The sequence below is a fragment of the Notamacropus eugenii genome, chromosome X (assembly GCF_028372415.1).
Source record: "Notamacropus eugenii isolate mMacEug1 chromosome X, mMacEug1.pri_v2, whole genome shotgun sequence".
NCBI lineage: Eukaryota > Metazoa > Chordata > Mammalia > Diprotodontia > Macropodidae > Notamacropus > Notamacropus eugenii.
This window is the reverse complement of record NC_092879.1, coordinates 52,551,996-52,578,214: the sequence shown is the minus strand read 5'-3', so window position 1 is coordinate 52,578,214 and position 26,219 is coordinate 52,551,996. Positions and strand designations below refer to the sequence as shown.

General features: G+C 39.8%; 2 protein-coding genes across 11 annotated transcripts in view; one reads left to right on the top strand and one right to left on the bottom strand.

Annotated features, from left to right (window-relative positions):
* LOC140515491 (uncharacterized) overlaps nt 1-26,219 on the bottom strand; it is a 497,421-nt gene that overhangs the window by 18,523 nt on the left and 452,679 nt on the right. For 2 of the 5 annotated variants that reach the window (XR_011971045.1, XR_011971046.1), the window contains exons 21-24: nt 21,525-21,621; nt 19,213-19,316; nt 15,904-17,794; nt 13,670-14,682 (exon numbers count right to left, since the gene is read on the bottom strand). The gene's annotated coding sequence lies outside the window, so the exon portion shown is untranslated. Of the gene's footprint in view, nt 1-60; nt 12,831-13,669; nt 14,683-15,903; nt 17,795-19,212; nt 19,317-21,524; nt 21,622-26,219 lie in introns of those variants that run through there. The other 3 variants (XR_011971047.1, XM_072626239.1, XM_072626238.1) reach the window with 3 other exon arrangements.
* LOC140515481 (fibrous sheath-interacting protein 2-like) overlaps nt 1-26,219 on the top strand; it is a 100,576-nt gene that overhangs the window by 28,979 nt on the left and 45,378 nt on the right. For 4 of the 6 annotated variants that reach the window (XM_072626194.1, XM_072626193.1, XM_072626191.1 and 1 more), the window contains 6 exons: nt 3,148-3,266; nt 4,318-4,363; nt 7,823-7,941; nt 10,391-10,466; nt 15,748-15,793; nt 23,059-23,095. In XM_072626194.1, the coding sequence (XP_072482295.1) occupies nt 3,148-3,266; nt 4,318-4,363; nt 7,823-7,941; nt 10,391-10,466; nt 15,748-15,793; nt 23,059-23,095 (443 nt within the window). Of the gene's footprint in view, nt 1-3,147; nt 3,267-4,317; nt 4,364-7,822; nt 7,942-10,390; nt 13,790-15,747; nt 23,096-26,219 lie in introns of those variants that run through there. The other 2 variants (XM_072626197.1, XM_072626196.1) reach the window with 2 other exon arrangements.

The following is a 26,219-nucleotide window of genomic DNA, read 5'->3' as shown; positions in this document are numbered from 1 at the left end:
TAAAATATATATATATAATACATAAAACTAGTACAGTATTCCATTGCATACAGTGCTTTAGAGTTTACAAAGTGGTTTCATATCCACCACTTATCTCACTGAATTTTTCCAGCTGCCTTCCCCAAGAGGCAGGTAGTGCAAATATCATGTCCATTTCACAAATGATGATACCATGGCTCAAAGGGACAGTGATTTGCTCAAGGTCACACAGTTAATAAAGTACCTGAGTTGGGATTCCAAGCCTGTTCCCCAAATGAATGCCCCTTTTTAATGCCTCAGCTATCCTTCCTTTCCTACTTTTGAGGGAAAGGTTTTGTTTGCATTTATGAAAAAGATATGTAACTTGCCAAATGATTAAAAGAAAATCCTCAATTAAATTGTAAAGAGATTACTTTCCTAGGTGGGTAAAAATCTTTCATCCATGTTTTGAAATGAATTTTATATCCTCACTGACTTCATGAGGATTTCATGTGGATGTTTTCACTGAATGATTCACAGACGTAAAGGGAAGTACACGTAGAATCCTACCATATTTACAGAATCAACAAAACACTGTCTCCCAAAGTGGTCCTTTTTGCAAGTGGTTTCATTAGAATCATAGAATGTTAGATCTGGAGAAGACCTTAGAAGCCTTTCATCTAGGCCTCCCCCCTCATGTTACAGAAGAGGGAAGTGAAACCTTTGGATCTGTCCAAGGACATAGAGGGGAAATAAACATTCAAGCCAAAATCTTAACCAAGGTCTAGCATGACTCCAAACCCAATGGACTTTTAAATGCTCAATTAGGAGAAAAAGGACATCTTACTTTTGATTGGCCCTCTCTGCCATTCTAGCTGACCCAGGCCATCCAGTTTATTTCCTTCTATTCTCTGTGCTCTAGTCAGCCAGATTTTCTTGCCTGTGTTTTAGTTTAACATCATTCCCTTCTTTTCCTCTCCTCAGATCCCCAAATCAAATGATGTTAGAGATGGAAGGGACACTGGAAATCATCTAATCCAACTCCCTCATTTTACAGAGGCAGACACTGAGCCCAGGGAGGGGCAGTGATTTGCCCAAAGTCACACAGCCAGGCAGTATCTATCCCTGGTAGGAAGCAGAGCCCAGGTTCTCTACCAACACCATGCTTTCTCTAGCACACTAAGTGGTAATTCCTGTTGACAAACTCCATAATCAAGACAGAATTTTATTTTGACTCTCTAGTACTTTCTATCCAGAATTGTCCTTTTGCTCCCTGTACTGCTACAATTACTTTCTTACTCCATCTGGGTTAGGCTCCCTATAAATGATGTAGTGGAAAACTGTGTGATGGAAAGGTTGCTGGATTTAGTCAGAGGGCATGGCTTCAAATCCTGGCTACCATTTACCAGACATGGGACTTTAGACAAATCACTTAGTCTCTTGACCACAGTTTTCTTATCTGTTAAACTTTCGGGGTGGGAGAAGGCAAGTAGACCAAATGATCTCTAAGGTCTCTTGTAGGTCTAAAGTCTTTGAGTTTATCATCGTAAATGGTTCTGAAAGAAATGCACCATTTCTGTGTTCTCTCCTTAGCTGTCATCCTTTCCCACCTCACCATTCTCTGTTCTCAGATTGGGGCTGGGAGAAAAGATCCCATACAAAAGTCACCTTATCACCACCTACTTTCTCCTCTTGTTGAACTCTCCTTTCCCTTGGCTCTTCTGCTTTCAGCTCTCATCACCAAAACATAGCTGCTGAGTTCTGAGCCTGTCTTAAGACAGATCAATGTAGAGCAGAGCACCGAGCAAAGAGTCAGAGACCCAGGACCAAATCTCAGCTCAGTCATCTTGGCCAAGTTGTTCTCCCTCACTGGGCCCAAGTTTCTTCTTCTGGAAAAATAAGATACTTCTTGAGCTACCTTGCTCAGTTACCTTTTCTGTAAAATGGAAGATGAAAGAATCATGGCCTACAAGAAAGAATAGTGGATTGAGAACCAGAAGACTTGAGTTCAGGGCTTGCCTCTGCCACTTGTTACCTGTGTGATCTTGGGCAAATCCCACACCTCCTCTGGCCTTCAGTTTCCTCCTCTGTCAAATGAGGGGGTTAGACTCCAGATCTCTAAAACCCCCTCCAAACCTAGCACTGAATGATCCTGTTTCACAGGGTTATTATGACAATCCAGTGAGATAAGATACATAAAATAAATTGTAAACATCAAAGCTTTATGTGTCTGCTAGTGTTTCTAGCACCTTGAGCCCAGGAGAGTCACATAACCAAAGTGTACTCTCAGTGGACACATGAGGACACTGTACCATACCCAGGGAAGAATTTGGGAAGGAACCTGATCATAGAGGGAAATAGCCAACCTGATCTTCTCCCTCATTCCTTTTATTCTTAGACTAAATAACAGAAACAGAACACATTTGAGTATTTTGCCTTTTGGTAGTAGCCTGTTTTTATCAAATCTCTCTTAGACCACAATTGAACCAATTTCTATAATCAGACTTCAAATCCTCCTGAATATAAAGGAATGGTTACTTTCCCATCTTCACATGTTAGTTGGAGTCAATGTGAGAAGTAGTATGGCACGTAAATAGCCAGTTCTTATAGCCAAGAAGACCTCAATGTAAGCCATGCTTGTCACATGGTCTGGGTGGCAATCTCTCAGTGCTCTAGGTCACTCACAACCCCTTCAGCACTTCTTATACTGTGGGTGTAACCCCATGTGGGGTCACAACCCACAATTTAAGAAGTGCTGCTCTAAGCAACTCTCTAAGACTCGAAGATGCCAACTTGTATTAATAGAGGGAATTCCCTAGACCAGTGAAATCCCAAATCCATCCCTCTCCCTATCTCCTATATTATGGTCTTATTTCAAACATCCCAACATCATGCCTTTTAACAATACAATGACATTGCTAGAATATGTTCAGTCTGTACATCATGACCCAAACAGCAGATAGTGGAGAAGTTGCAAAAAAAAAAAAATGCTCTGAGTTGATGATGTCATGTGGGCAGGAATTCCTTCCATTGGTACTCCTTGTAACCTCTGCTCCTCTGGTCAATCTGATGGATGCTTATAAAGGTCTTTCAGACAGCTAGAAAAATAATAGGATTGACTTCCTGCTTGGCTTTCTCTCCATATTCTAATTGTTAAAATTTTATGGGATTTCTTTTTGGTATCTTCAGAGCTTGCAACAGTCTCTGTTCAACCTTCTCATAGCAGTACAAAGACTGGGAACAAGAAGTCAGCCACGTCCGTGAATTCACAGGCTGACATTAATAAGGATGATGTTACTGACGTCAGGGTAAGAACTTTGTCAGGTTAATATATGTTGGTCACTAAGACATTGCTCTCATCATGTCATTTTGCTTTTCAAAGACCCCTTACTATTTTCCAGCTATTATTATCAGCTCCTGATTTTGGTATTCAAGGCCCCTACAATCTGCCTCCAGCCTGCCTCTCCAACTCAACCCCACCAAGCTCCCCTTTCCTTGGTTCTATCTCCCAGAACCCTGAACTTCCTTTCTTTTCCTAATGCCTCCCCAGTTGCTAATACTCTGTCTTCAAATTATCATGTATTATTGTGCACAGTTGTCTTTGTTGGTGTTGTATTGTCTCTCCTGTCCCCTGTTCACTGCCCCTTAAATGGGAATAGGGACAATTTTGTTTTGTTTTCTCTACCCTTCTATCCCACTTTGCAATGCTTACGAACTGGTGCTTAATAAATGCTTGTTGCATTAAATAAATGTTGGAACCAACCTGTGAGATAGCTAATGAGCTATATAGAGATACTGACGTGTCTATGTAGAGCCCTACAGTAATATACATATATATGTATATATGTATATGTGTGTATATAATATATATATATAATATTATATTCTACATCTTATGACTTAATTAGTGTATAGGGAGCTCCCATGTGGGAGGGACCTCTTTCTATTAGTTCAGATCAGTAACTGCTCTGAAATTTAGAGGCTTAGAGGGTATACTATTTTTATCCCCATTTTACAGATAAGGAAACTGAGATAAAGTCACATAGCTAATAAGTGGCAAACTCAGAAATGTTTTATGGTTTTACAAATCACACTTTTCCCCAACAGCCCTGTGAGCTGTTGGGATGTCACAGGAGGTAGAGCTGGCAGGGACCTTAGAGGCTGCCTAGTCCAACCCCCTGGGGAACTTGAAGTATAGCTGAAAAGACCAGGAAGGGATTGAGTTCCCACCTAGGGTAGCCCCTAAACCAAAGCTATGGTACTTAGCAGAAATTCTGCGTCTAGTTGATTGGCCTATGAAAGGCAAAAGTCTTTATCAGGATTTGAATTACTAATAAATCATCTTGCTCTTTCATACAGCCTGATGGAGATGTGACTAAAAAGCTGAGTGGAATAGAAACTGGAGGTAAGACAGACCTACCCTCTCAAATCTGGGCTTATCAACTGTCCTATTATTTAAATTAATGACAATAATAATCCCCATTTGGTTAGCATTTTGTAGTAGCTGTGAGGAGAGTAGGGTAAAGCTAATAGGCCTTGTCTTATAAAAGAAAAAAATTTGGCCAAGAAGTCATGCTTCTGGGACTCACACCCAGGTCTTCTGACTCTTGAGTCCATTGTACTTTCCACTCTCCAGAGCTATTCTTATTATATATGTATATAATATATTATTTTCATATGTAATATATATGTTACATCTATGTGTGTGTGTGTGTGTGTGTGTGTGTATAAAATTTCTCAGCTGTAAGCTCATACTCTTATGGAATTTACAAAGTATAAAGCAGGATTGACATTATACCCAGGCATAGTAGGCATCTCAATAAACCATGAGTTCCAATAGACTGTGAAGGCCCCCTGCCCCAATCAAAACTTCAGTACCTTTTGTCTAATACTGTCATAGTATCTTTAGCTTTGATCCATATTAAAAACACATAGGGGGAGGCAACATTTTGAGCTGTTGTCAGCCATTTATAAGCAAATATAAATGAATGCCATATACTTTTCATGACAGCAAGTTTTAATGGAAATTGGGAGAAGGAGCTCTGAGGATATTAGGAACTTGAAGGGATGGGAGGGCCACAGAATCGGAAGGCTGCTAACACTCAAGACAAACTTTCAGATATTTCCTAGAGTTGGCCCTAATCCCTGCACTCCTGGATCTAAAGGGCCAGGCCAGGGGTGGGGAAACTTTGGCCTCGAGGTCACATGTGGCCTTCTAGGTCCTTGGGTGCAGCCTTTTGCGTGGGTCCAAGTTTTACAGAACAAATCCTCTTATTAAGGGGATTTGTTCCGTGAAGTTTGGATTCAGTCAAAGGGCCACACTTCAGGATCTAGAGGGCCACATGTGGCCTCGAGGCTGCAGATTTCCCACCCCTGGGCCAGACCTTTAAAGAAGCCAAGTATTTCCCATGCAAATTTTGGAAATATGGTGCGTGAGAATGTGCATGCACTCTTAAGATCCAGGGCCTCTGCAAGCTCCTAGCCAGTTCACCAGGAGGCATAAATCTACAGTTGCTGCAACCCAAGTGGATTAATCACTTTGATATAATATCCCTGTACTTAAGCACTGTGGAATTGTAAAATCCTAGGATCAGAAAGGGCCTTGGCGACCATTTAGGTTAGTACCTTTGTTTTATGAACAGGTAAGCTGAGGCTCAAAAAGAGCTGGTGAATGACTTGCCCAAGGTCATACAGAGCAGACGCAGACTAAAATCCAAGTCTCCTGACTCTGGAACCACTATGCCTATAGTCCCTAGGGTTTTCAGCTTTTTAATTTAATTTTTTTGGTTATTTTTAAAGTTCCAAGCTGTCTCCTTCCTTCCCTCCTCACACTACACTGAGGAAGGCCGCCATTTATCACAGATTTATACACACACACATCATATGTTGCGTATATATACATATATATGTAAAACCATACTATGAATGCTTCTGTTTATCAGTTCTTTATCTGGAGGTGGATAGCATCTTCATACATCCTTTATACTTGATTTGAGTATTTGTAATGTTCAGAATAATTTAGTTGTTATTCCCAGTTATTCTTTGAACAATATTGCTGTTACCGTATACAGTGTTCTCTTGGTTATGCTCACTTTGCTATGCATTATTTCGTGAAAGTCTTTCCATGTTTTTCTAAAATCAACCTGCCTCATCATTTCTTACAGCACGGTAGTATTCTATTATAATCATACATCACAACTTGTTTAGCCATTCCCCAGCTGATGGGGGCTCAGTTTCCCTCAGTCCCTGCAGTTTCCAATTCTTTGCCAAAGGTATTCAGTTTATTGCCAAAGACTTTCTAATTTTTAGTGTCTTTTTTGTGTCCATGAGAATCATCAGAAATGGATATAGGGAGTCTATGTGATCTTGACCAAGTCATCTCTCATCCCTGGGCCTCAGTTTCCTCATCTATAAAATAAGAGCATTGAACTAGAACCGGGATGTCAAACTCCTGGCTAGCCAAACTCCCAAGTGCAGCCAAAACCAGATTAAAATATAATTGGGAAATGTATAAAAAGATAAATAAAAATCCAATACAACATAGATCATGTTAATTTATGATAGAATTTCTAGGTCAATATGCGACCCACAGGGATCCATTTCTATTTGAGTTTGACACCACTGGTTAGAAAACCTTCAAAGTCCCTTTCTGCTCTAGATCTGGGAGCCTAGGAACCAACAATGCATTATGGACCAATCTTGGAAGGTTCTCTGTCATGCCTTACATGAGAAAACATCAGACCTCTCTGCTGTTACCATGTATCAGACGCCCCATGTCAGTAGTGTTGTGCAGGCAGTCCCCAACCTCCTCCATCTGGGAGGGCTTCTTCCCTGTGCCAGGCCCTGTGCATTACTTGCTCCTTTCTTGGAGGACAAGCAGCTGCTTTGTGCTCAGAGCATTCAGTTCCTTGGTCTTCTTTGGGAAGCACCTCACAGCTGTTTTTGGACCTTCAAATTTTCAATGGTCCTCTCCCTACTCTAGATCTATGCCATTCCTTGGGGGTGCTTGTTCGACTAGGAGCTGCTCACGTCCCTTCCAACTTTGTGATTCAGGGAGATCAGCCCTCAAATCCCAACATTTTCTTGCATTACACCCAAATTCAATTTTTCCACTTCAGTTGTTTTCTGTGTTCCTTCTTCTACTTTGACTGCATTATCTTCTGTCTTTTCCTCTGCTACATTCATTCTGCCCAGGGTCACTAAGTGATGCAGTGGACAGAGTTTTGGACTTAGGAGTCAGGAAGACCTGGATTCAAATGCTACCTCACACACTTAACTAGCTGTATGACCTTAGGCATGGACAAGTCACTTAATCTCTCTCCTCTCTCGTTTCCTCAAAGGAAAATGGAAATAATAGCATCTGCCCCTCCCTCTCCAGAGTCATCATGACCACAAGAGATATGTGTTAAGCATTTTGCAAGTCTTAAAGTGCTATAGAAATGCTTGTGGCTGATTTCAGTGTTTTCTTTGTTATTTCCCATCTTTATAAGATTTTTTTTAGTATTCCTTCCCAAGAGGGATATTCTTTTAATATATTATATTCCCAGGTTATTGATATTAATAATGTATACCCAAATAGTTTTCATCCCTCTCAAGATTTTTTAGCTATTTCGTCTTGTGAATGACTGATAACACCTTAATGTTTCCTATCTCTGTGAGTAGTTGCCACTTTCAGCGGGGACTCTTGGAACACCAGGCCCTGTGATAGCCATTGGGCAGATATTTGTAAAGGACTTTCAGTGGCTGCTTCCTCATAAGGTCCCACTTGTGTAATAAGCATCCATTCCAACTCTAACAAACCATTCCTATTTAGAGGTATTTGTCCTCTTGAGAATGCTAAATCAACAATTTTCATTTCTTCCAGGTCAAAATTCACCCACTAAGAATATCAAACCTTCACCATCTGTAGCACCAGATCCTCCAAAAGAAGACATATGTAATTATAATATTACTTTTGCCCCAGAACTCAACAGACCACCCAAGGTAAGAAGTTATTGGTTTTTGTATAAAATTGACATGGCATTAATATAGGCTGCCCTCTACTTGATTCATTATTGAGCCAAACAGCTCAACCTATTCCCTAAGTGCAGTCAGGCCATAGGAAGATACTTTGAAATTTATAGTCATCTCAGAGTGTTAATCCTGAAAGTCATTGCTCATTGCCATCAAAGTTGAGTGTGTTACACGGGATCAATGGAAAGTTTGCAGGCTTGCAAAAAATGGTGCAAGTTTTTTTAAAAAATATATTAGATGAGCCTTAGGTTATCAGTGGTTCACTGGAGTTCTCCCAAGCTTCCATTGTGGCACAGGAGGGATGGTGGGTTCTCAAAGACTGTTTCAGGAGAATCCAAGCTATGACAGGTGAGAAAGGCTTCAAGGTTGAGGCCAGCAACAAATTGGTATATCTGTCCTCCAAAGACCAGCTTAGTTAAGGGAGAGAGGCTCCTTTTCTGAAGCTTGTTCACTGGAGTATTATTTTTTTTTCAGCCACAGCAACTCATGAAAGCTATCTATTTGGGTATATAAGGGCTACAATCTGTGTTGGTAGAGAGGATACTCCCACCAACAAAATCACAGATTTGGTTTGTAAAGGCTCCATTCAAGGCAATGAAGTATTAAATGAGGTCACAGATTGAAAATTCCAGGTGCCCACATCCTCCCTTACCTTACCTGACTCAAACCAAGGAGAGATACTTAATAGTTATCAAACAGAGAAATTGCTTTTGAATTCTTTTTCTAATAGTAGATGACTGTGCCGGGCCCTTTGTACTGTATCACCTCATCCCCTGGTGACCATTGGCAAGTAATTCCCAAGAGACCAGAGAGGACCTTTCCTTCCCATGGCATTTACAGATCTTTACAGCCTTTGAAAAACAACTTAGGCCCCCTATGAACTCTAATCTTCTGAGCTATGTGATCCACATTATTTGAAAGAAATTCTATACCATTAAGGGGAAAAATTACCGTTAGCCCTATCACTTGCTATGGAAATAAGTGATATCTAGTTCCAGATCAGTCACTAACTCACTTTATGACCTTGGATAAGTTATTTAACTTCTCATTTTATGGAGGACACAATGAAGTGACTTGCCTTGCACCACCTAGCTGATTCAAAGGCAAGATCTGAATACAGACCCTCTAGTCTAGCACTCTGTCCTCAATGACCTACTTCTCCCATGAGAAAGCAAAAGGCAAGTCCCCTGAGGAACAATATGGGGAACAAGCTGGAAGATACACTTTGGCCAAGGAAAAAGAAAACCAAGTGTCCTGTTAACTCACTTCATTCTATATTGAACAAAAGTGGACTAAGTAACTACTATGAGCAGAGTACAGAACCCTTTTTATTAAAGGGCTCTCACACTAGAGCTTCTGCCTGTTTTTTCCTATCCTATAAGAAAGCCAATAAGGAAAATCCATAGGCCCCAGATTTGTTCCTGAAGGCAGCTAGATGGTGGATAAAGTGCAGGGCTTGAAGTCAGGAAGACCTGAGTTCAAATCCAGCCTCAGACCCTTATTTGCTGAGTGACTCTGGGAAAGACACTTTACTTGTTTTTGCCTCAGTTTCCTCATTAGTAAAGTGGGAATGAAGAGAGTCCTCCTTCCCAGGTTTGTGAGAAAATCTTTGTAAAGCTCTTTGCAAACCTTAAAACACTGTACACTATTATGCTAGTGATGATAATGATGATGATGATGATGATGATGATGGTGGTGGTGGTGGTGGTGGTGGTGGTGGTGGTGGTGGTCAGTCGTTGAGCCTAGAGACCAAAATGAAGTCATGGACTTCCTTGGGGCCTACAGGATTGGAATGTCTGTATACAGTAACACTGCAGTGAGGAGACTCATCATCCTGAGTTCAAACCCAACCTCAGACTCTTACTAGCTATGTGACCCTGGGCAAGTCACTTACCCCAGTTTGCCTCAGTTTCCTCAGCTGTAAAATAAGCTGGAGAAGGCAATGGCAAACCACTCCAGTATCTTTGCCAAGAAAACCCCAAATGGGGTCACACGGAATCAGACTCAACTGAAATGAATGAACAACAGTAAACCAGACAGCTCTACTCCCTAAACAGAGCTTACGCCCCAAAGAACATTGACCAAAAAGCCAGATATGGCTCTGAGCATCTACTTTGCCCCTTCAAATCCTTCCCCAAATTTGCCTGCATGGAGAAAACTTTCTGTTCCTCTGGGCTGACTTTACTTAGTTACACTGGGGGCACTATGAATACTATGAAGAATTTTTGTTTCCTTCTAATAAATTCTGCTTGTACATTTCTTATGACAAGAGAAATTTTGTTTACTTTCAAAATAAGATCTTGAATCCTTTCAATTTCTGTTTCTCTTCATTGTGAAAAATGACAAAACAAACCAAGCTTAAGCAAGATGTTCACATTTTAAGAGCCTTTTTCTCTCTTTTTTTTTTTGCACGTGCTAGGTACAGCAGAGAGAGCTCCCCCCAAACCTGTATGAGAGACCAACGAACAGGAGAGCAAGCTGTGCCTTTGACTTAGGTAAATTGTTATTGTCACTCACTGGGTGCCTAGCGTGCCAGGTACCACAGAAACAAGGGCTGCCAAAGCAAACCGCTCCAGGGGTTAGAGTCTAGTAGATCAAATGAGAGAATCTTTGTAAAGCACCATACCTATTGTTATTATCATTAATATTAGAGTTAGGGAGGCAGGCTGGACATATTATGATAATCAACAACTACAAACAAGTAGATCAGATGGAATATCATGTGCAAAGTACTTTGTAAACTATAAAGCCCCCAGCACTGTGAGCTGTTATTGTTCCAGCCTTTCCTGAGAGGGCTTCCCAGAGGAGGGTGGGATTTGAAGATGCGGTGAGACCTTCAAAGAAAGAGCAGAGAAGATGACTAAAGGTAATGCAGGTGATGGGAACGGAGTAAGCAAAGATGAGGAGGGGTTGTGGATGGCACATTCAGAGGATGGTGAGTATACCAAATTATAGACAACCCCCTCCAAAAAAAAGCAAATGCCCTATGGCATTGCAGAAGCTGAATTAGCTTCCATTTAGAGTCTCAGGGCTAAATCCTAGAAGGCTCGAAGTTCAGAATCTGGTTACCTTAAGTGATGGGGCTTCAAGTCAAAATATTAAGTTTGTATTGTAATGGACAGACTGTACTGTAATGTGCTTCCTAAATATATCATCCAGAACTGAATACAACATTCTGACTGTGATCTGCTTAGAGTGATAGCTCAGCACAGCAAAGATATCCCCGACCTTATTCTTTTTCAAAATGGGGCTCCATATCTCAGATCTAAATGGAAATTCTGAGGAGTGGAGTCAGTTAGAGCTCAGCCAGAAAGAACTGGAGGAGCTGGAGCAAGTAGCAAATGAAGAATGATGAGATAGGACTGAGCTGCAGCAAACAAGGAAGATATCAAGAAAGGCATGACGGAGCATAAGAGGCAAGTGGTACCCTCTACTCAAAGCTAAGGGAAGTTTCAAGACAAAGGTCTGCTTTTTTTCCTCAGTTTCCCCTAATGGTTCCTGTCTGTCTATAAACACTGAATCACAATATAACCTGCTGGTTCTTTACCCAAATGTTTCTGGTTACCTGAACTTTGCCCTACCCACATAGAGGCCAGATGTTAACTAGAGATAGAGGTAAATTAAGGCAGAGAGCCAAATCAGCCAAAATGTTAGGAATTTTCCTAAATGAAGGGCTAATTGTAATTGTACTGCTTACTTCTTGTCTAGAATAAATGTCCATAAGTCACCAAAGGACCTTAAAGGCCATGGTCCTAGGCTTAAAATGAGATTATAATGTTAGAGAGCACTAGAGATATGCAGGGGCTAAAAGACAAAGCCATTGAAAAGTAAAGGCCATGGAAAGCTTTCAGATGGAGGCTGGTAGGGATGATGTGGATATTGCATTGCTAGAGGACTGGCATGGAGCAGTGTAGCTAAAGCTATACAGAGGACACCTAGGGATAGAGGCAGGGATACAGAGAACATTTTGCAAGATGCTGTTGAAACTTTGGGGACACTTAAAGTAATTACTAACTTATATGAAGAAGCTACACTGGTTTTTCTAAATTCTCTGAGGATGTAGATTTTTCTAAAATTCCCCAAAAGCTATTCAACTGTGTATATCCTTTGACCCAGTGATTCCACTGAGCCCCAAAGAGATCAAAAAAAGAAGAAAGAAAAATGTTTATTTTTGTCATGTCATTGTAATTAGGTATGACTATTTGTGACTCCATTTGAGGCTGTCTTGACAAAGATACTGGAGGAGTTTGCCATTTCTTTTTCTGGCTCATTTTACAGATGTGGAAACTGAGGCAGGCAGAGGTTAAGTGACTTGCCTCAGTTCATACAGCTAGTAAGTACCTGAGGTCAGAGTTGAACTCGGGTCTTCTTGAGCCTTCCTGAATACAGACCCAGCACTCTACTCACTGTGCCATGTAGCTACCCATAAAATATTTATAGCTGCTCTTTTCTGTGGTGGCACATGGGAAACTGAAGCAATGCCCGTCAATTGGAGAATTGCCAAATGAGGTGTGGTGCGTGAATGTGACAGTACTACTGTGTGACAAGAAATGATGAAGGGGAAGGTTTTAGAAGACCCTGTGAAGACTTGTACGAACAGATGCAAAGTGAAGTAAGCAAAACCAGGAGAACAATCTACACAGTATAGCAATATTGTAATGATAGTAAACTGTGAAAGACTTAGGAACTCTGATCAGCACAGTGACCAAACAAAGTTCCAAAGAACTTAGGATGAAATATGCTATTTACAGTCAGAGAACTGATGGACTCAGAGTATAGAGAGAGACATTTTCTTCTTCTTCTTTTTTCTTTTGTTTTTCTTGTCTTTTCAATGGATGGAGGAGGGAGAGAATTTGGAACTGAAAATAAAATAAAATTCAATTATAAAAATAAATCCCCAGGAAATTGTTATGTGACCTCTCAAAGAAGAGAAGATTCTACACCAAAATAAGACTGTTCATCAGGGAGTATCTAGAGATAGATTATCTGGATTAACTTTATGAGAAAGACCTATCTAGTACCAGGAACAGCTACAGATGCCACCAGACTTCTATACCCAAAGCATATAATGTGATATCACAGTGGAATCCCAGGACTAAAACTGGACTTTATCAGGAAAGGAACCATGTCTCCTGGAGAAAAAACACATGGGATATATGGGTCAGAAGTATAACCAAAGCACCAGCAGGCATCTGAAGCAGGGAAAAAGAGACAGACTGCTAGAAGTATCAGGGGTACAGCTTTTAGAATTATGTAGAGTCTAAAAACTTCAAGGCCTGCAGTTACATGGCAACATGCTTACAGAGACCAGTAGAGCAATATAGTATGATGATGGGACGCCAGAAGAAACACATGTGACATTCTTTCAAGGTACCATTTAGCCAAAGCAAAGAAAGCCCTTCAAGTTTGTAACTTGGGTAAGAGACTGATAGAGAATAAAACAATAAAATCCAAAGAAGCAAATACAGTTAGACTGGAACAAGTGTGTTTGGGTATTGCATACCCCCAAGAGTAGCCTCCTAGGAAATGAAGAGATGGGCAGCATGAGGCCCCCTCCTTGAATGGAGGTTCCAGGAGGAGCCCTCTGCCCTTTAATTAGAGCATACTGAGGAGGTATGTGATCTTGCAGGAGGCAGACACTACTGGGGCTTGATGGGGAAATTCAGAGGAGTGCTGCAAGGTGGAAAAAGATGCTTACCTTTTTATGTTTCTCTTCACTTCTGTGTTTGAATTTCAGAGTTTCTCCACAGCTCTGATCTCTTCATCGTGAATGTTTGTAAGTCCTCTATTTCATTAAAGGTCCGTATTTTCCCCTGTAGCATTACACTCAATTTTGTTGCTTGTTATTCTTGGCTATAAGCCCATATCCTTTGCCTTCTGGGATGTGATATCCCAGATCCAAGTCTCTGCTCCTTTACAGTGGTGGGCTACTAAATCCTATGTGATCCTGACCATGACTCCTTGGTACATGAATTCTTTCTTTCTGGATGCTTACAGTGTTTTTTCCTTGAACTGAATGCTCTGCATTTTGACCATAATGTTCCTGGAAGTTTTCATTTTGAGGTTTCTTTCTGGATATGACAAGCAGATTCCTTCTATTTGCATTTTGCCCTCTGATTCTAAGAGATATGGACAGTTTCCTTTTAAGGCTTCTTGAAATGTAATGTCTAGGCCCTTGAGGCTTTTTTGGTCATGGAGTTCAGATAGTCCTATGTGCAAACATATTTTCATCTGACCTGAAGAAGCAGGTTTTTAAACAGCCATTCCATCAGGCTCACTCTTCAGTACCCTTGTACATTTCCACATTTCCAGTTTCCCTTTCCTCCCAAATGGAGCATAAGTGCATTCTCAACAAGCCTGCAAATCCCAATGCAGCACAAAGGATTGAAGAAAGTCTCTCTTTGCACAGACTCTTAGAATCAGTGAGTTTTTCTTAGTCATTTATCTTGGTTGAAAAAGAACCAGCTTTCTTCAAATCATACCTCAGACACCTCACAGAGAATTGAAAGCTGAGCCCTGGATTCTGGAAGATTGAGACAGTGGAGGGAAGCTGAGCTGGCCAATCCTCCCAAGCTGGAAAGACTTCCAGTATGGACCCCTGGTCTGGCATCCAGGCACAAGCTGAACTGAATTTGACAAGGCTCATTGCAGGGTGGTTGTCTATCAGATGATGAATTCTTTGGGCCACAGCAATTCATAAAGATGGTCTACCTAGGTTGGAAGCAAATGGCAATCTGTGTCAGAACAGGGAGCACCATCACCAAGGAAATCATAGCTCCCTGAAGTACTGAGAGAAATAAAAGAGTTACCAGTTAGCCTTTACTCTGAACGTGCCTTCCACTTTGAATTAACTCAAAAAGGGGGCAGCACAGGGACACTGGACTTGGAGTCATAGGCCCTGGGCTTAAATTCATCCTCAGACATTACTAATTTTGGGCCCTTACGCAAGTCACTCTTTGTGCCTCAATTTCCTTGTGGGAAAAGTGGAGGTGGAAGTAGACTCAATGGCCTCTGATGTCTCTCCTAGACCTCAATCTCTGATTCTATAAATACCAAGCTCAAAGGGGAATAACTCTCTAAGCATGAGCTAACTTAAAGTAGACTAGAGTTTCTTAACCAGGGATTTGTGAGCTTGCTTTAAAAAATATTTTGATAATTGTATTTCCATATAATTGGTTTCCTTTGGACTCCTATGTATTTTATGTTAAACACTCTGAGAAGGGGTCCACAGGCTTCACCAGCCTGCCCAAGGGATCCATGAAACAAAAAAGGGATAAGAGCCCTTAAAATAGATCCTTCTAATAGAATTCTATTTTTTATTGTATTTCAGCAGGAATATCGTAAGTATGGACAGAATGTTGTACCCATCATCACTGTATGGCTGCATACATGTTCTTTGTAGAGGCTTATATTATCACCACCATTATCCCAAACTATTTATTCAGCCCCTGTCTACCTGTAGAGTTTTGCAAACTAATATCCTAAGCAAATTGACAGAAGCCACTTCCTGCCTTCTGGGAACTTATAATTAAGCTAGACAATATTTGAGTGGGAAGACAGAAAGGAAACACATGGAGAACTACCCAAACTTTGAGCAAGTAGATGAATTAATAATTAACACATTCACATTGCCTCCCAGAAGAAGTATAAATACCCACTTTGGGAGTTGCTCTTATATTTTCAAATGGCCTGGGACCAAGAAATATTTATTCCCTGTCTCTCTCTCTCTTTTTCTCTCTCTGAATGTTACAAGTAAATAATGAATCTTTTTTTTAGGGCAACCATCCCAAAGAGCCTTCCTTTCTCATGTTCTCTCAAATACGTAAGTAAAGAACAAAATTAGTGTGACTTTTGTTATGGGTAAAATCTGAAATAACTGAGAAGACAAAGGTTTGAACTTCTGAGCATATTGATTTCTTAAGCAAGGCATACCAGTTGCGTAGCAAATCGGGACCAGGATTCTTCAGCTTGGCACTGGACCCTGAATGCAGGGGGAGATATTTTTTATACATTAAAAGAAAACAATTAACAGGATATAAATCAGGATACAAGATTAAGTAATCTGATTTCTAAGTGGAGGAAAAATTAAGGGCTTTCTGAGTTGAGAGGGGGATAAATGAGTTTCAAGAGTTGAGACAGGGGAGAGTAAGCAGGCAGATATTTCCAGATGTGAAACAGAATGTCACTCAATCCCATGATTAGCAAGCAGGTGGAATTTACAGGAAAATGTTATTTAGGTCTCAAAATGAAGTCAGTTTTACAAGATGAAGTCACTTTGGTTTACACAAGTCCCATCATTCTTTTAATTTCCCTCTTTGATTCATTGCTGAGGAGGCTAGTCCACTCCCCCAACAGATCACTTATTTATAAGCCAAATTTATAAGATTTTTAATGTGCTCATGCTTACCATCAACATTATATACCAAGAAAAGACCACTGGGAAGCATCTTCTTACATAGTTTAGTACAACAGCTAACACAGAATTTAAGAACAATTACGATGATATACAAATCTTGTTAAATAGCTTGTACAGGTACGCTAAATGGACTAATTTTGAGAGGGGAGATTTACATGTCACCAAAGTAACCAAGAAAACTCAACAAACATAAACACAATGAAACAAAGAAAAGCCAAAGCAATACAATGGTGATCATCAGTTTCAAATAACATCAAGTCTCCTTGTAACCTAGTAACCTCACTCCCAATGTCCATTTAATCATCACATGTTGTATTCAGTCCCAGATGCCCCATGTAGTCCTCTAGTCCCTGGACATATCTTGGGCATTTGGGAATAGACCAATAGCTGTCTCAGGACAGCTCTGAAGGGGCTATGCTTCTTCGGTTTCAAGTCATTTACAGAAATTCCTAAATAATTCTGCTAAAATCTGCCAATAACAAGACTTAATAAAACTTAGTACAACTCCTAAATTTTGTTTTCCAGTAACTAGTTCATTTGGTGAAAACCAGTTCAAGCCTTATAGAGTTGATCCTACTAACAACAGAGCTATAAGAACATCAAGTTAGAACCCATAATTCACCTGAGACTTTAGAGAATTTCTATATACCCCTTGCTGTTTTTATCTTTACCTCAATCCCCTCCTTGATATAAGAATCTAAAAACAATCATGAAGGTCAGAACCTTCTGTCTTTTAAAATTATTAGACATACTTTCAAATGGGAAAATTATTTCACTTTACAATTATCAATACAACTTTATATATTAAATCCTCAATCCAGTTTTGAGAACTTACTACTAAAACATAAAGCCTGAATTTCCAATTAGAAACATTTAGAAGTCAATCATATGCATGTGTATGTAGTTCTTAAAGAAAAGTCTATTCCTGTTCCTCAAATTTTACTATTCCATTTAATTAGAAAACTTATATATTATTACATCCTTGTTTTATTATTTTGTCTAATTTGTCTTGGGAGGATATCATCACTATATTATAATTTGGCCAAAAATATAGATGAAAATTATAAGATTTTTCATACCTGCATTTTATTGTAGTAGCTCAAAAATATTCCAGTATTAATCTATTAATTAATGGATTTAGTATTGTACTTACAAAACCTCCACTGCTCGCCTGACCTGATTTTTGGAAATTTGCTACGAAAGGAAAAGGAGACTCCCAAGTTTTTGCAACAATGTCAAGACTCATCCTTTCAAGGGCACAGAATGACTTGACGTCTACCATAACAGAGGAAAAACTCCCTTCGTTTTGTTTGATTCTAGGCACAAGTCATATCTGACAGGCAATCCATATGTCCATATTTTTCACAGGGTACCATACGTTCAGAATTAGCCAGGTAGTAAAATTTTCTGTTCAGAAAAGAAATAGCACAATGGAGAAACGGAGTCAGGAGGATATTACCTTAAACCATACCAAGGTCACCCCCCTCAGCTTTTCCCAGGGACAGACATCTACCTGCAATGGACTGCACTACATGCCATTTTCTGCTTTACTGCTGAACTGTTGATTTAATGGGCACTTCAGCCATCCCTGTAATCAAATTATATCCCCAAGAGTTTTTACCTCAAATTACAAAATTATACTAATCAGAGTATAGGCTGTGTGGTAAACAAGAAAGTTCTGTTGGCCACATTCCTAGGTGAGAAGGGTTGGGACCTAGCATGGACAGATTGGAGGTCAGAAACTAATGAAGGGCCTATTAGAGAGGAGAACGTAAAGTCACATGGCCAGGGGACAGTATAGAGGGAGAGCCAAAGTTCAAAAAATAATATAAGAAGCCCCCTTTTTCTAAATGTGTTGTAGTCATCCTGTAACCTTCCTGGGGAGGCTACCCGTCCATTCAGGGGGAATGGACGTAAAAATGAATAAAAGCTTTCCTGATTTCACAACAGGGATTGTTCTTTGTTTAAGGTGAGCATGTTTCTCACTGCTGGGGCTTGTTAGATGGGCTCACTTCTAACAGGCTTGAATATTATTAGTTTTCTCATGTTTCCCTAACACTTACATGTCATTACTTTTCAATTATCCATTACTGATAAATTAAAACTAACCACATTCTGGAGTTTCAGATACACAGCAAATACATGATAGTTGACATAATGTATTGAAGTCACAGCTTTAAACCGCACTGTACATTTCATAATTTTTATAAGTGATAGCTAACAATGAAAACTCATTTTGTCCTATAGTAAACTTGTGAATTCTCCACTTTGACAAAGAGTGGGAGAGGGGATCCTATTTTCTCAGTTCTAGGTTCTCAGACTTTAGTCATTTCGATTTTGCAACATTCAGTCAGTAGGGCTGATAAGATCTTATGACTCTTTCCTGAATACAAAGTCTCAAGGGACCTCACAGATAAGAATATCTTAAAGAGTCTGTGCAACTTTTTCCCAAACAGTCAATTATGATTCTCTGTTTTAAAACAAAATGTGACCCATTAAGCATTTAACAGTTCTCATATATCTGTTTTTATCACATTATATTAATAGCTCAGTTTGTAATTTAAGGGCATCCAGATTAAAAGAGGAGGTATTTGTCTAGCAGCATTTCTGACATAATATCATGTATTTAAAACATGAAACAAAAATTTTTACCAGTCAGAAGGCATCGATTCAACCAAATGTATTTCCTAAAATATCTTGCACAGAAAATCATTGACCTTATTACCTTTGGCAATTCGTATTAATCACATCAAAAACCTGGTATAAAGTTATCAAGTATGGAACAATTACATCCAATGAAATAGTCAACTTTATATAGTACTTACCATAAGCCAGGCACCAAATTGAGTATTTCACAATCATATCATTTGATCCTTATAACAACGGTGGGAGCTGGGTTCCATTATGTTCCTCTTTATGGGTCAGCAAACTGAGATAAACAGAGATAAAATAACTTTCTTAAGATCACACAGCTAATAAATTTCTGAGACAGGAATGTAACTCAGGCTTCCTTGCATTTTTCCAGCATTTTTTTTTGCATTTAATGCCACAATTAATATGAGATCACATTTCACCACACCATAATTTAGTTACAGGATAAATTTCAACCAAATGAAATCTGGATTTACAACCACAATATCAAAATCTCAATTTCCCAGGGCTATTAGTCACTTGTGCTTTCAAATTTAGAGCTCAGAGTTAACAGCTCATTTACAAAGGTTCATGGTAGCACTTTGATCTTTCCATAAACTTTTAATTTATTTTCTTTCAAAAATCACCCAAAGAGTCAAATCAGTTCCTTTCATGTTCGTAACCTGGCCTCATCCTCCCTCTCCCTGAGGCTTTTCAGTTTTAATCCTAAACTATTCCAAGTGGCAGCCTTGTATTCCCATCCCCTTGCTTTGGAGCTCATGAGATTCCAAAGACTGGTGAATATACCCCCAGAATAATCTTTGAGGAGCAGAGTGCTATATTTCCTAACCATATCCCAAATTATTTAAATAACTAATCTTTATTTTATTGTGCAATTCAGCACAAAATTTTGCACAGTCCTAATTAATTGCAGTAGTGTTACCCTTTTAGGTTCCTGAGAGAAACCTAATGGTTTTTTTCTAATTTTCTTTGGTGATTTTGCTTCTAGTTTACCTAAACAGTTCTGTTGTGTAATGCTTTGAAAGTTCTACTTTAGTGTTCCCGAAAGATATTTCCAATTCATGGTCACTTTCCCTATTTCCCATCACCATGAATCCAAGGTCTAGGTCCAGGCAATGGTGGAAGAGGAGTGAGTGGTCGCTTCACACAGATCCCTCTTCAGTTTAAATCACCCTTTCCATTTCTTAATTAAATTTTTCTCATTTTTAAGTTGCTCCCTAATTTAAACATGGTCAAGAAAAGGTTCATAAGACATGCCTATTAAGTTGTAGATAAATTTAAAATGTGAACTTCATACCAATTATTTTCTTCCCTCTGGGATTACTTTCAAACTGGCTAGCTGCCTTCCTTCATTTATCATCGTCAGAGAAAAAGGAATCTAAGTGCTGTTTACTCCTAAAATTTTTACATAATTCTTATTTTTCCTTAAAACAAATTCTACAGAGTGATACCCCAAAACTCACTAAGATGTGTTTGGCATCTGCTAAGTGACTTATCCGATTGGATAAAGAGAAACGAATGAGTTCTTGGAATTACCCTAAATCCCAGTAGTTCTCCCCTGAAATCTTAAAATGATTAATCTCCAAATTCCTTAATGATTAATTTCCAATCTCCTTAATCTCCAAACTTCCAACATCTACTAAGATATTTTTAGCAGTTACTATAATTTGCAGTCTTCATTCATATATAATGCCACAAATTCCTACAAACTAGGAAAAAGTTATCTTTTCTTTGATTTTATCTCTGTAACTCCATGGTGACCAGGGCTGAAATAACAGAGAAAGAATATTGAAGGTCTTTTTTCCTTTGTAACCTAATCTTTTGTTGAAAACCTAAAGTAGGAGTTAAGTCCTGATTACTGGGACAGAGGTTAGCATCAGATTACAGAAGTTTGGGGAAACTGCTGAATGAGTGAATGAAACTTTATTCATCTTTCCCAGTATACTAAACTCTTTGGCTGCAACTTTTCAGCAGTTTTCCTGGCTGGCTGCATTTTCCCCTAAGAAATGTTTTCAAGGTAGCAGAATCTACAAACACCAAACATGACACACAACAAAGATTATTTTCTGAGCATTTTACAAAGACATAAAAACAGACAAAATGATAAGACAGAAAACAGTGTGCACAATTTTCCAAAATTTGCAGTGATTAAAGATCCTGTCGTGTAAATTTTGGGACCCATTTGGATTTTATATATTTTAGCATAATATGAGAGCTCTATCTTTTAGCTGCCTCTTTCACTCTTGTATGGGAATCTATACTTGTTTCGAGGTCAATGAGAATTTCTCTAAGGTGGGGGTGTCAATTTAACAATGAGCTCGTCCCCTGGTTTCATGACAAAAGAAATTTCTCCAAGGAGGAATCCTTTGGTATTTTACTATTACCAAAACTCATTGTCCCCTTAAACAGAATATGTCTTCCGCAGCAGTGTGGGGGTAAACTTTACCTTGGCTCAAAAGAATTGAAATCGAGAGGGGGGTCCTACCTCCAGGGCAGTCTTCCATAAAAATGAATATGCAATCCTGGGGGTTGGAGTTCTTTCTCAGTTTGGCTGGCTTCACCAAAAACTGTCATGGTGAAATCTGAAATAAATGAGGAAACAAAAGTTTGAGCTTAAGAGCATATCAGTTTATTAAAACAATGCATGCCAATGACATAACAAACCGGGACCCTGAATACAGGGAGAGAGAGATTTTTAGGCATTAAAAGAAAACAATTAACAGGATATAAGAAATGAGATTTCTAATTGGAGGAAAGGTTAGAAACTTTTTGAGTTGGGAGTGGGATGAATGAATTTCAAGAGTTGGGACAAGGGAGAGCAAGCAGGTAGACTTTTCCAGATGTGAAACAGGATATCACTCAAATACAAGGTAAAAGTTGTTGCATTCATCAAATGCTATGGTGGAACTGATGAGGGCTGGAAGGGGGGGTTTGAGACCCCCACAAAGACCAGGGTACCGGGGGCAGGTCATCTGCAGAAGAATTCACGGACTCAAGCATTGTTGAAGTCAAGGTAAAGATTTATTACACTTTTCAATGGCTAAGAGTTCTTAGGGAACCTGCAACCTTAAAGGGTACAGGGAAAGTTTATATAGGATATTCTATAGTATCACTTGTGCCAAATATGCTACCTGGGTGTTTTGGGGTGGGATTAGGGAGTAGTTAAGGAGTGGTCAATTCTTAAAGGAACATGCACTTTTGGTATCTACTGCACAGATATTTTACCCAGAATTCATCAGGAAATAGCCCAAGGGAGGTGTGGTTTTAGGTCTGAAATGTCTCTAAGTCAACCAGGGGTCAGGGCTGGCTCAGAAAAACCAGGTTGTTCTCATCAATGTCTTGTTAGACAAGATAAATGTAAGGGAGTATAGGTATGTCCAAGCCTAGGATACATGATTGGTCAGTGAGTAGTAAATGTCCTATGTTATGACCTAGTGCACAGCCTGTTAAGCCAGTACACAACTGGTTCAAACTAATGAGTTCTATAGGTGCATCTGGCTACTACAGCAGGAAGGGAGATAACAGCTGTTGCTAGGGCAGCCTGTATCCTTGGGCTGGGGAGAAACTGCCTGAGATAGTATTTTGAGGCTAGGGAGAAATGTGATTTTAGAATTGGGGCCCAAGTACCTGCAACCAAGCACCCCATCAGAGCCCCGTGGAATTTAAGGGAACATCTCATCCCTATGGCAAACCATTTCTGTGTGTTCTTCGTTAGGAGGAGCCAGACCTAGTTGGGGGGGGGGGGCAGGGTTCAGGGTATGGCATTGGCAGAGTGGCTGGATTCCCCATATCGCCTACACAGTGGCCTGAACAGCAATTGTCTACCACAGAGACCCAAATCTACTTGACAGGGCAAGAGGGACCTTGAGAAAGAAGTTTTTTCTCTTCTTTGTGAACATCTAACACTCTCCCAAATATAAAGACAAGCCTTAGATTCAATAATGAGGACTTTGGAAGGAAGATGTCTAGCTTTTTGGTCACTGAAGCAAAAAACTCAACAATGATCCTTTGCTTTTCAGGCAACATCAGCTCCTGCAAAACAGGCTACAAGAAAAGGTATGTATGAAAAAATGTTTGGAGAAAACAAGGTGGCAATTTGATTTTCTGTTGGGTTATACTGTAAAAAGTGAAGCAGCAGATCACCTCATTCATGACAGTCATTTAGTCTCCCCTCTATCCAGATGTTACTCAAGTTTCTCTCCCTCTGTTCAGAACAACTCTTGCTGCTGGAAAGAGATGAAGTTTGTTTGCAGAGGACCAATATCATGTTAGGAAAGAGATATGCCACTTCTTAAGAGAAGCCATGGGGACTCTAGGAAGGTTTAAGGGACCTGACAGCCATCAGATGTCCAAAGCACACCCTGACCTCATGCCAGGAAGCTAACATCTTTGCAGACTATAACAGCTCCTTGGTATCCGATGCTCAGCCTATCCTGGAGAATTCCCTGACAAATAGGCCACAATGCCTGGGTCTACTCCGATCTCAAGTTTCAGAGGGATATGGGCAAGATTGTCCAGAAAAGGCAACATCTAATAGTGGAAAGATAATGTTAGATTTGGAGCCACAAGATCTGGGTTCCAGGCCCATCTCCGCCATGTCTGTGTTATGTCACTAGGTAGGCTGTTAACCTAGACTCTTGAAGCCTCAGTCTGAAATTTAGGAATCATGATACTTCTATTACCCATCACCCAACACTGTTGGGAGGAAATAATTTTGTAAACTTTAACACTCTCTATAAATGTAAGCTATTGTTGCTTGAAGTTGGGACTGGGATCAGGAAATGCCAAGTAGCCTCATGTTATGAGCCCTAAATCCTGAGTCAGGAAAGAGAAAGAGAGACAAGGGAGCAGCATCCATTCTGACATCTTTACAGACCCATCCCACGCCCCACCCACACACACCTGATATAAACACACAAGACATCCTTACACAATGACAGATGCTGGTGCCAAAAGCTTAGTTTTTATCTTTAAGGAAATACAAAGCCATCATATTTCATAATGGCAGTCAGTGGGAAAAGAGAATTCTTATTTTTCAAATTTCACTTCACCCACAACTTTTTAGGAATATGTCTGTTTCATATTGCTTTCTGTATAGCCAGTCTGAGAACCTCAGTGTAGGTCTGCCCTCTGTTGCCTCTGGAATTTAGAAAACAAGATTATCTTTAATTCCCCAGGTCTGGTAAGGGGAGATTCCTATAACCATCTGGCTTTCTCCATGCACTTTGCAGATTTACCTCTAGGAATGTTCCTTTTAGAGTATAGTCATACAAGACAAGTACATTGGCCCACACAGTTCTTCCATACACAATAACATCCAGCAGCACAGCAGATGATAAAATATCCTGGGAGCTTTTGGTTCAGAGCCAAATCACATGACCCTATTGTAGGCTACTAATAATAACTGCTATGTGCCAATTTAAGATTTACATGATGCTTCCATCCATTAGCTCATTTGGTCTTTAAAAACACCCTGTGAAGTCTATATCATAAATACTGTTATCCACACTTTACAGGTGAAGAAATTGGGGCCTGGGGAGGTGAACTCCATGCATGGGCTTTAGATTCTTTCCTGAAGTTTATCTCTCTGCTATCATCCATAGTCAAAGTAAGCCATGTACAACAAGACTCTCTCAGGCACCCACTCTCCCCACTGTTATTTGACCAGGAATGCTAGCAAAAGCAATAAGGTAAAAGAAGGAAATCAAAGGCTTAATGTTAGGCGAAGAGGAGACAAAATGATTCCTCTTTGATGATGACATGATACTTAAAAATCCTAGGAAATCAGTAAAGAAACTGGTTGAGGCAATTAATAGCTTCAGCAAAGTTGCCAGCTACAAAATAAGCCTGCAAAACCCAACGATATTTCTATGTAATAACAAAATCCGGGAGGAAATAATAGAAAGGAAAGTTGCATTCCAAATAACTACAAAATGCCTGGAAGATTTGGGAGCCTTAAAAACACTCCCCCAAAATGGGCTTTTCAGCATCAGGACTTATGAAAATCAAAAATATATGCAGGTAGGTGAGTATAGGTCTGTAGAGCAGAGAAAGAATTTGGTGTCATCCAGCTGAGAAATTTATTTTCTCTTGGAATTCCTTGGTTCTAGGTGCCCCTGTTCAACTACCCAAATCCAGACTGGAACTTTCTTTGCCTTAATAATCAAGCAGTCTATATTTTATTTTTATTCTGCCCCCACTTCTATAGCTGGGCCACAGTGAGCTGAGTCCCCCTGGCCACTGAGCAAGCATGTTCTCCCAACTGCAGCCCAGACTAAATGAACAGAAGAGGACCAGGAAGGGTCCTAGTCCCCAACTTCTACCAACCTAATTTTCTATTCTCACGAACTACCTTTTATTTGGAAAACTTAGGCTGCCTTTTTGATCTGTTGTTTGACCCAGAGGCATCCAGGCTTGTTCAGATCCATCTACAGGTGCATAGGACTAGAGATCTAGATACAGATGTGGACGTATAGGGTATACATGTATAAGTACATGTGTATTTAAGCAAATATATATAATTCTACATATACAGATACATATGAGTGGATGTGTGCTGAACGACTTGGTACAGGCAAGCAGAAGGATGCCAGGCACCTGACTGCAGAGGCCACAGAGTCACACATCTAGGCCCTCCTGTCTTACCTCAGCCAGACAGGCTCTTAACTACAAGTCACCTGACCACATGGGACCTCTCCATGATGGCAGGAAGCCTCCTCAATATGCTAGAATATATAAGTTGAAAAGAAATGTCCTCCTTATTCATACTTTCAAGGGAAGTTTGGATTGTAGCTTTAAGAGGCATTGCCCAGGCTTCTTTGCCCTGCTTTCTTGCCAAGCCCTTTTTGTTAAACCACAGCAGAGAAACCAAATTCATTAGAAACCCTATTCTTTTGCCTTTAAAATGACTGAGTCAAAAAAAAAATCAAGTCTTTTACCCAGAAGAGTGAAAAAACTCAGATTTCTTATAGGTCTGGAGATGGAAGAGCTTTATTTCTTCTTATACACAGTATCCCAAAGGTTGTAGTAGAGTTTTAAGCTTTAAGATTTAAAAGTTTAAAACTGCACTAAGACTTTTGGGACACCATGTATAATAACAGTTCTAATAATAGTTAGCATTTATATAGCATTTTAAGGTTTACAAAACACAACAAATATTATCTCATTTTTCCTCACAACA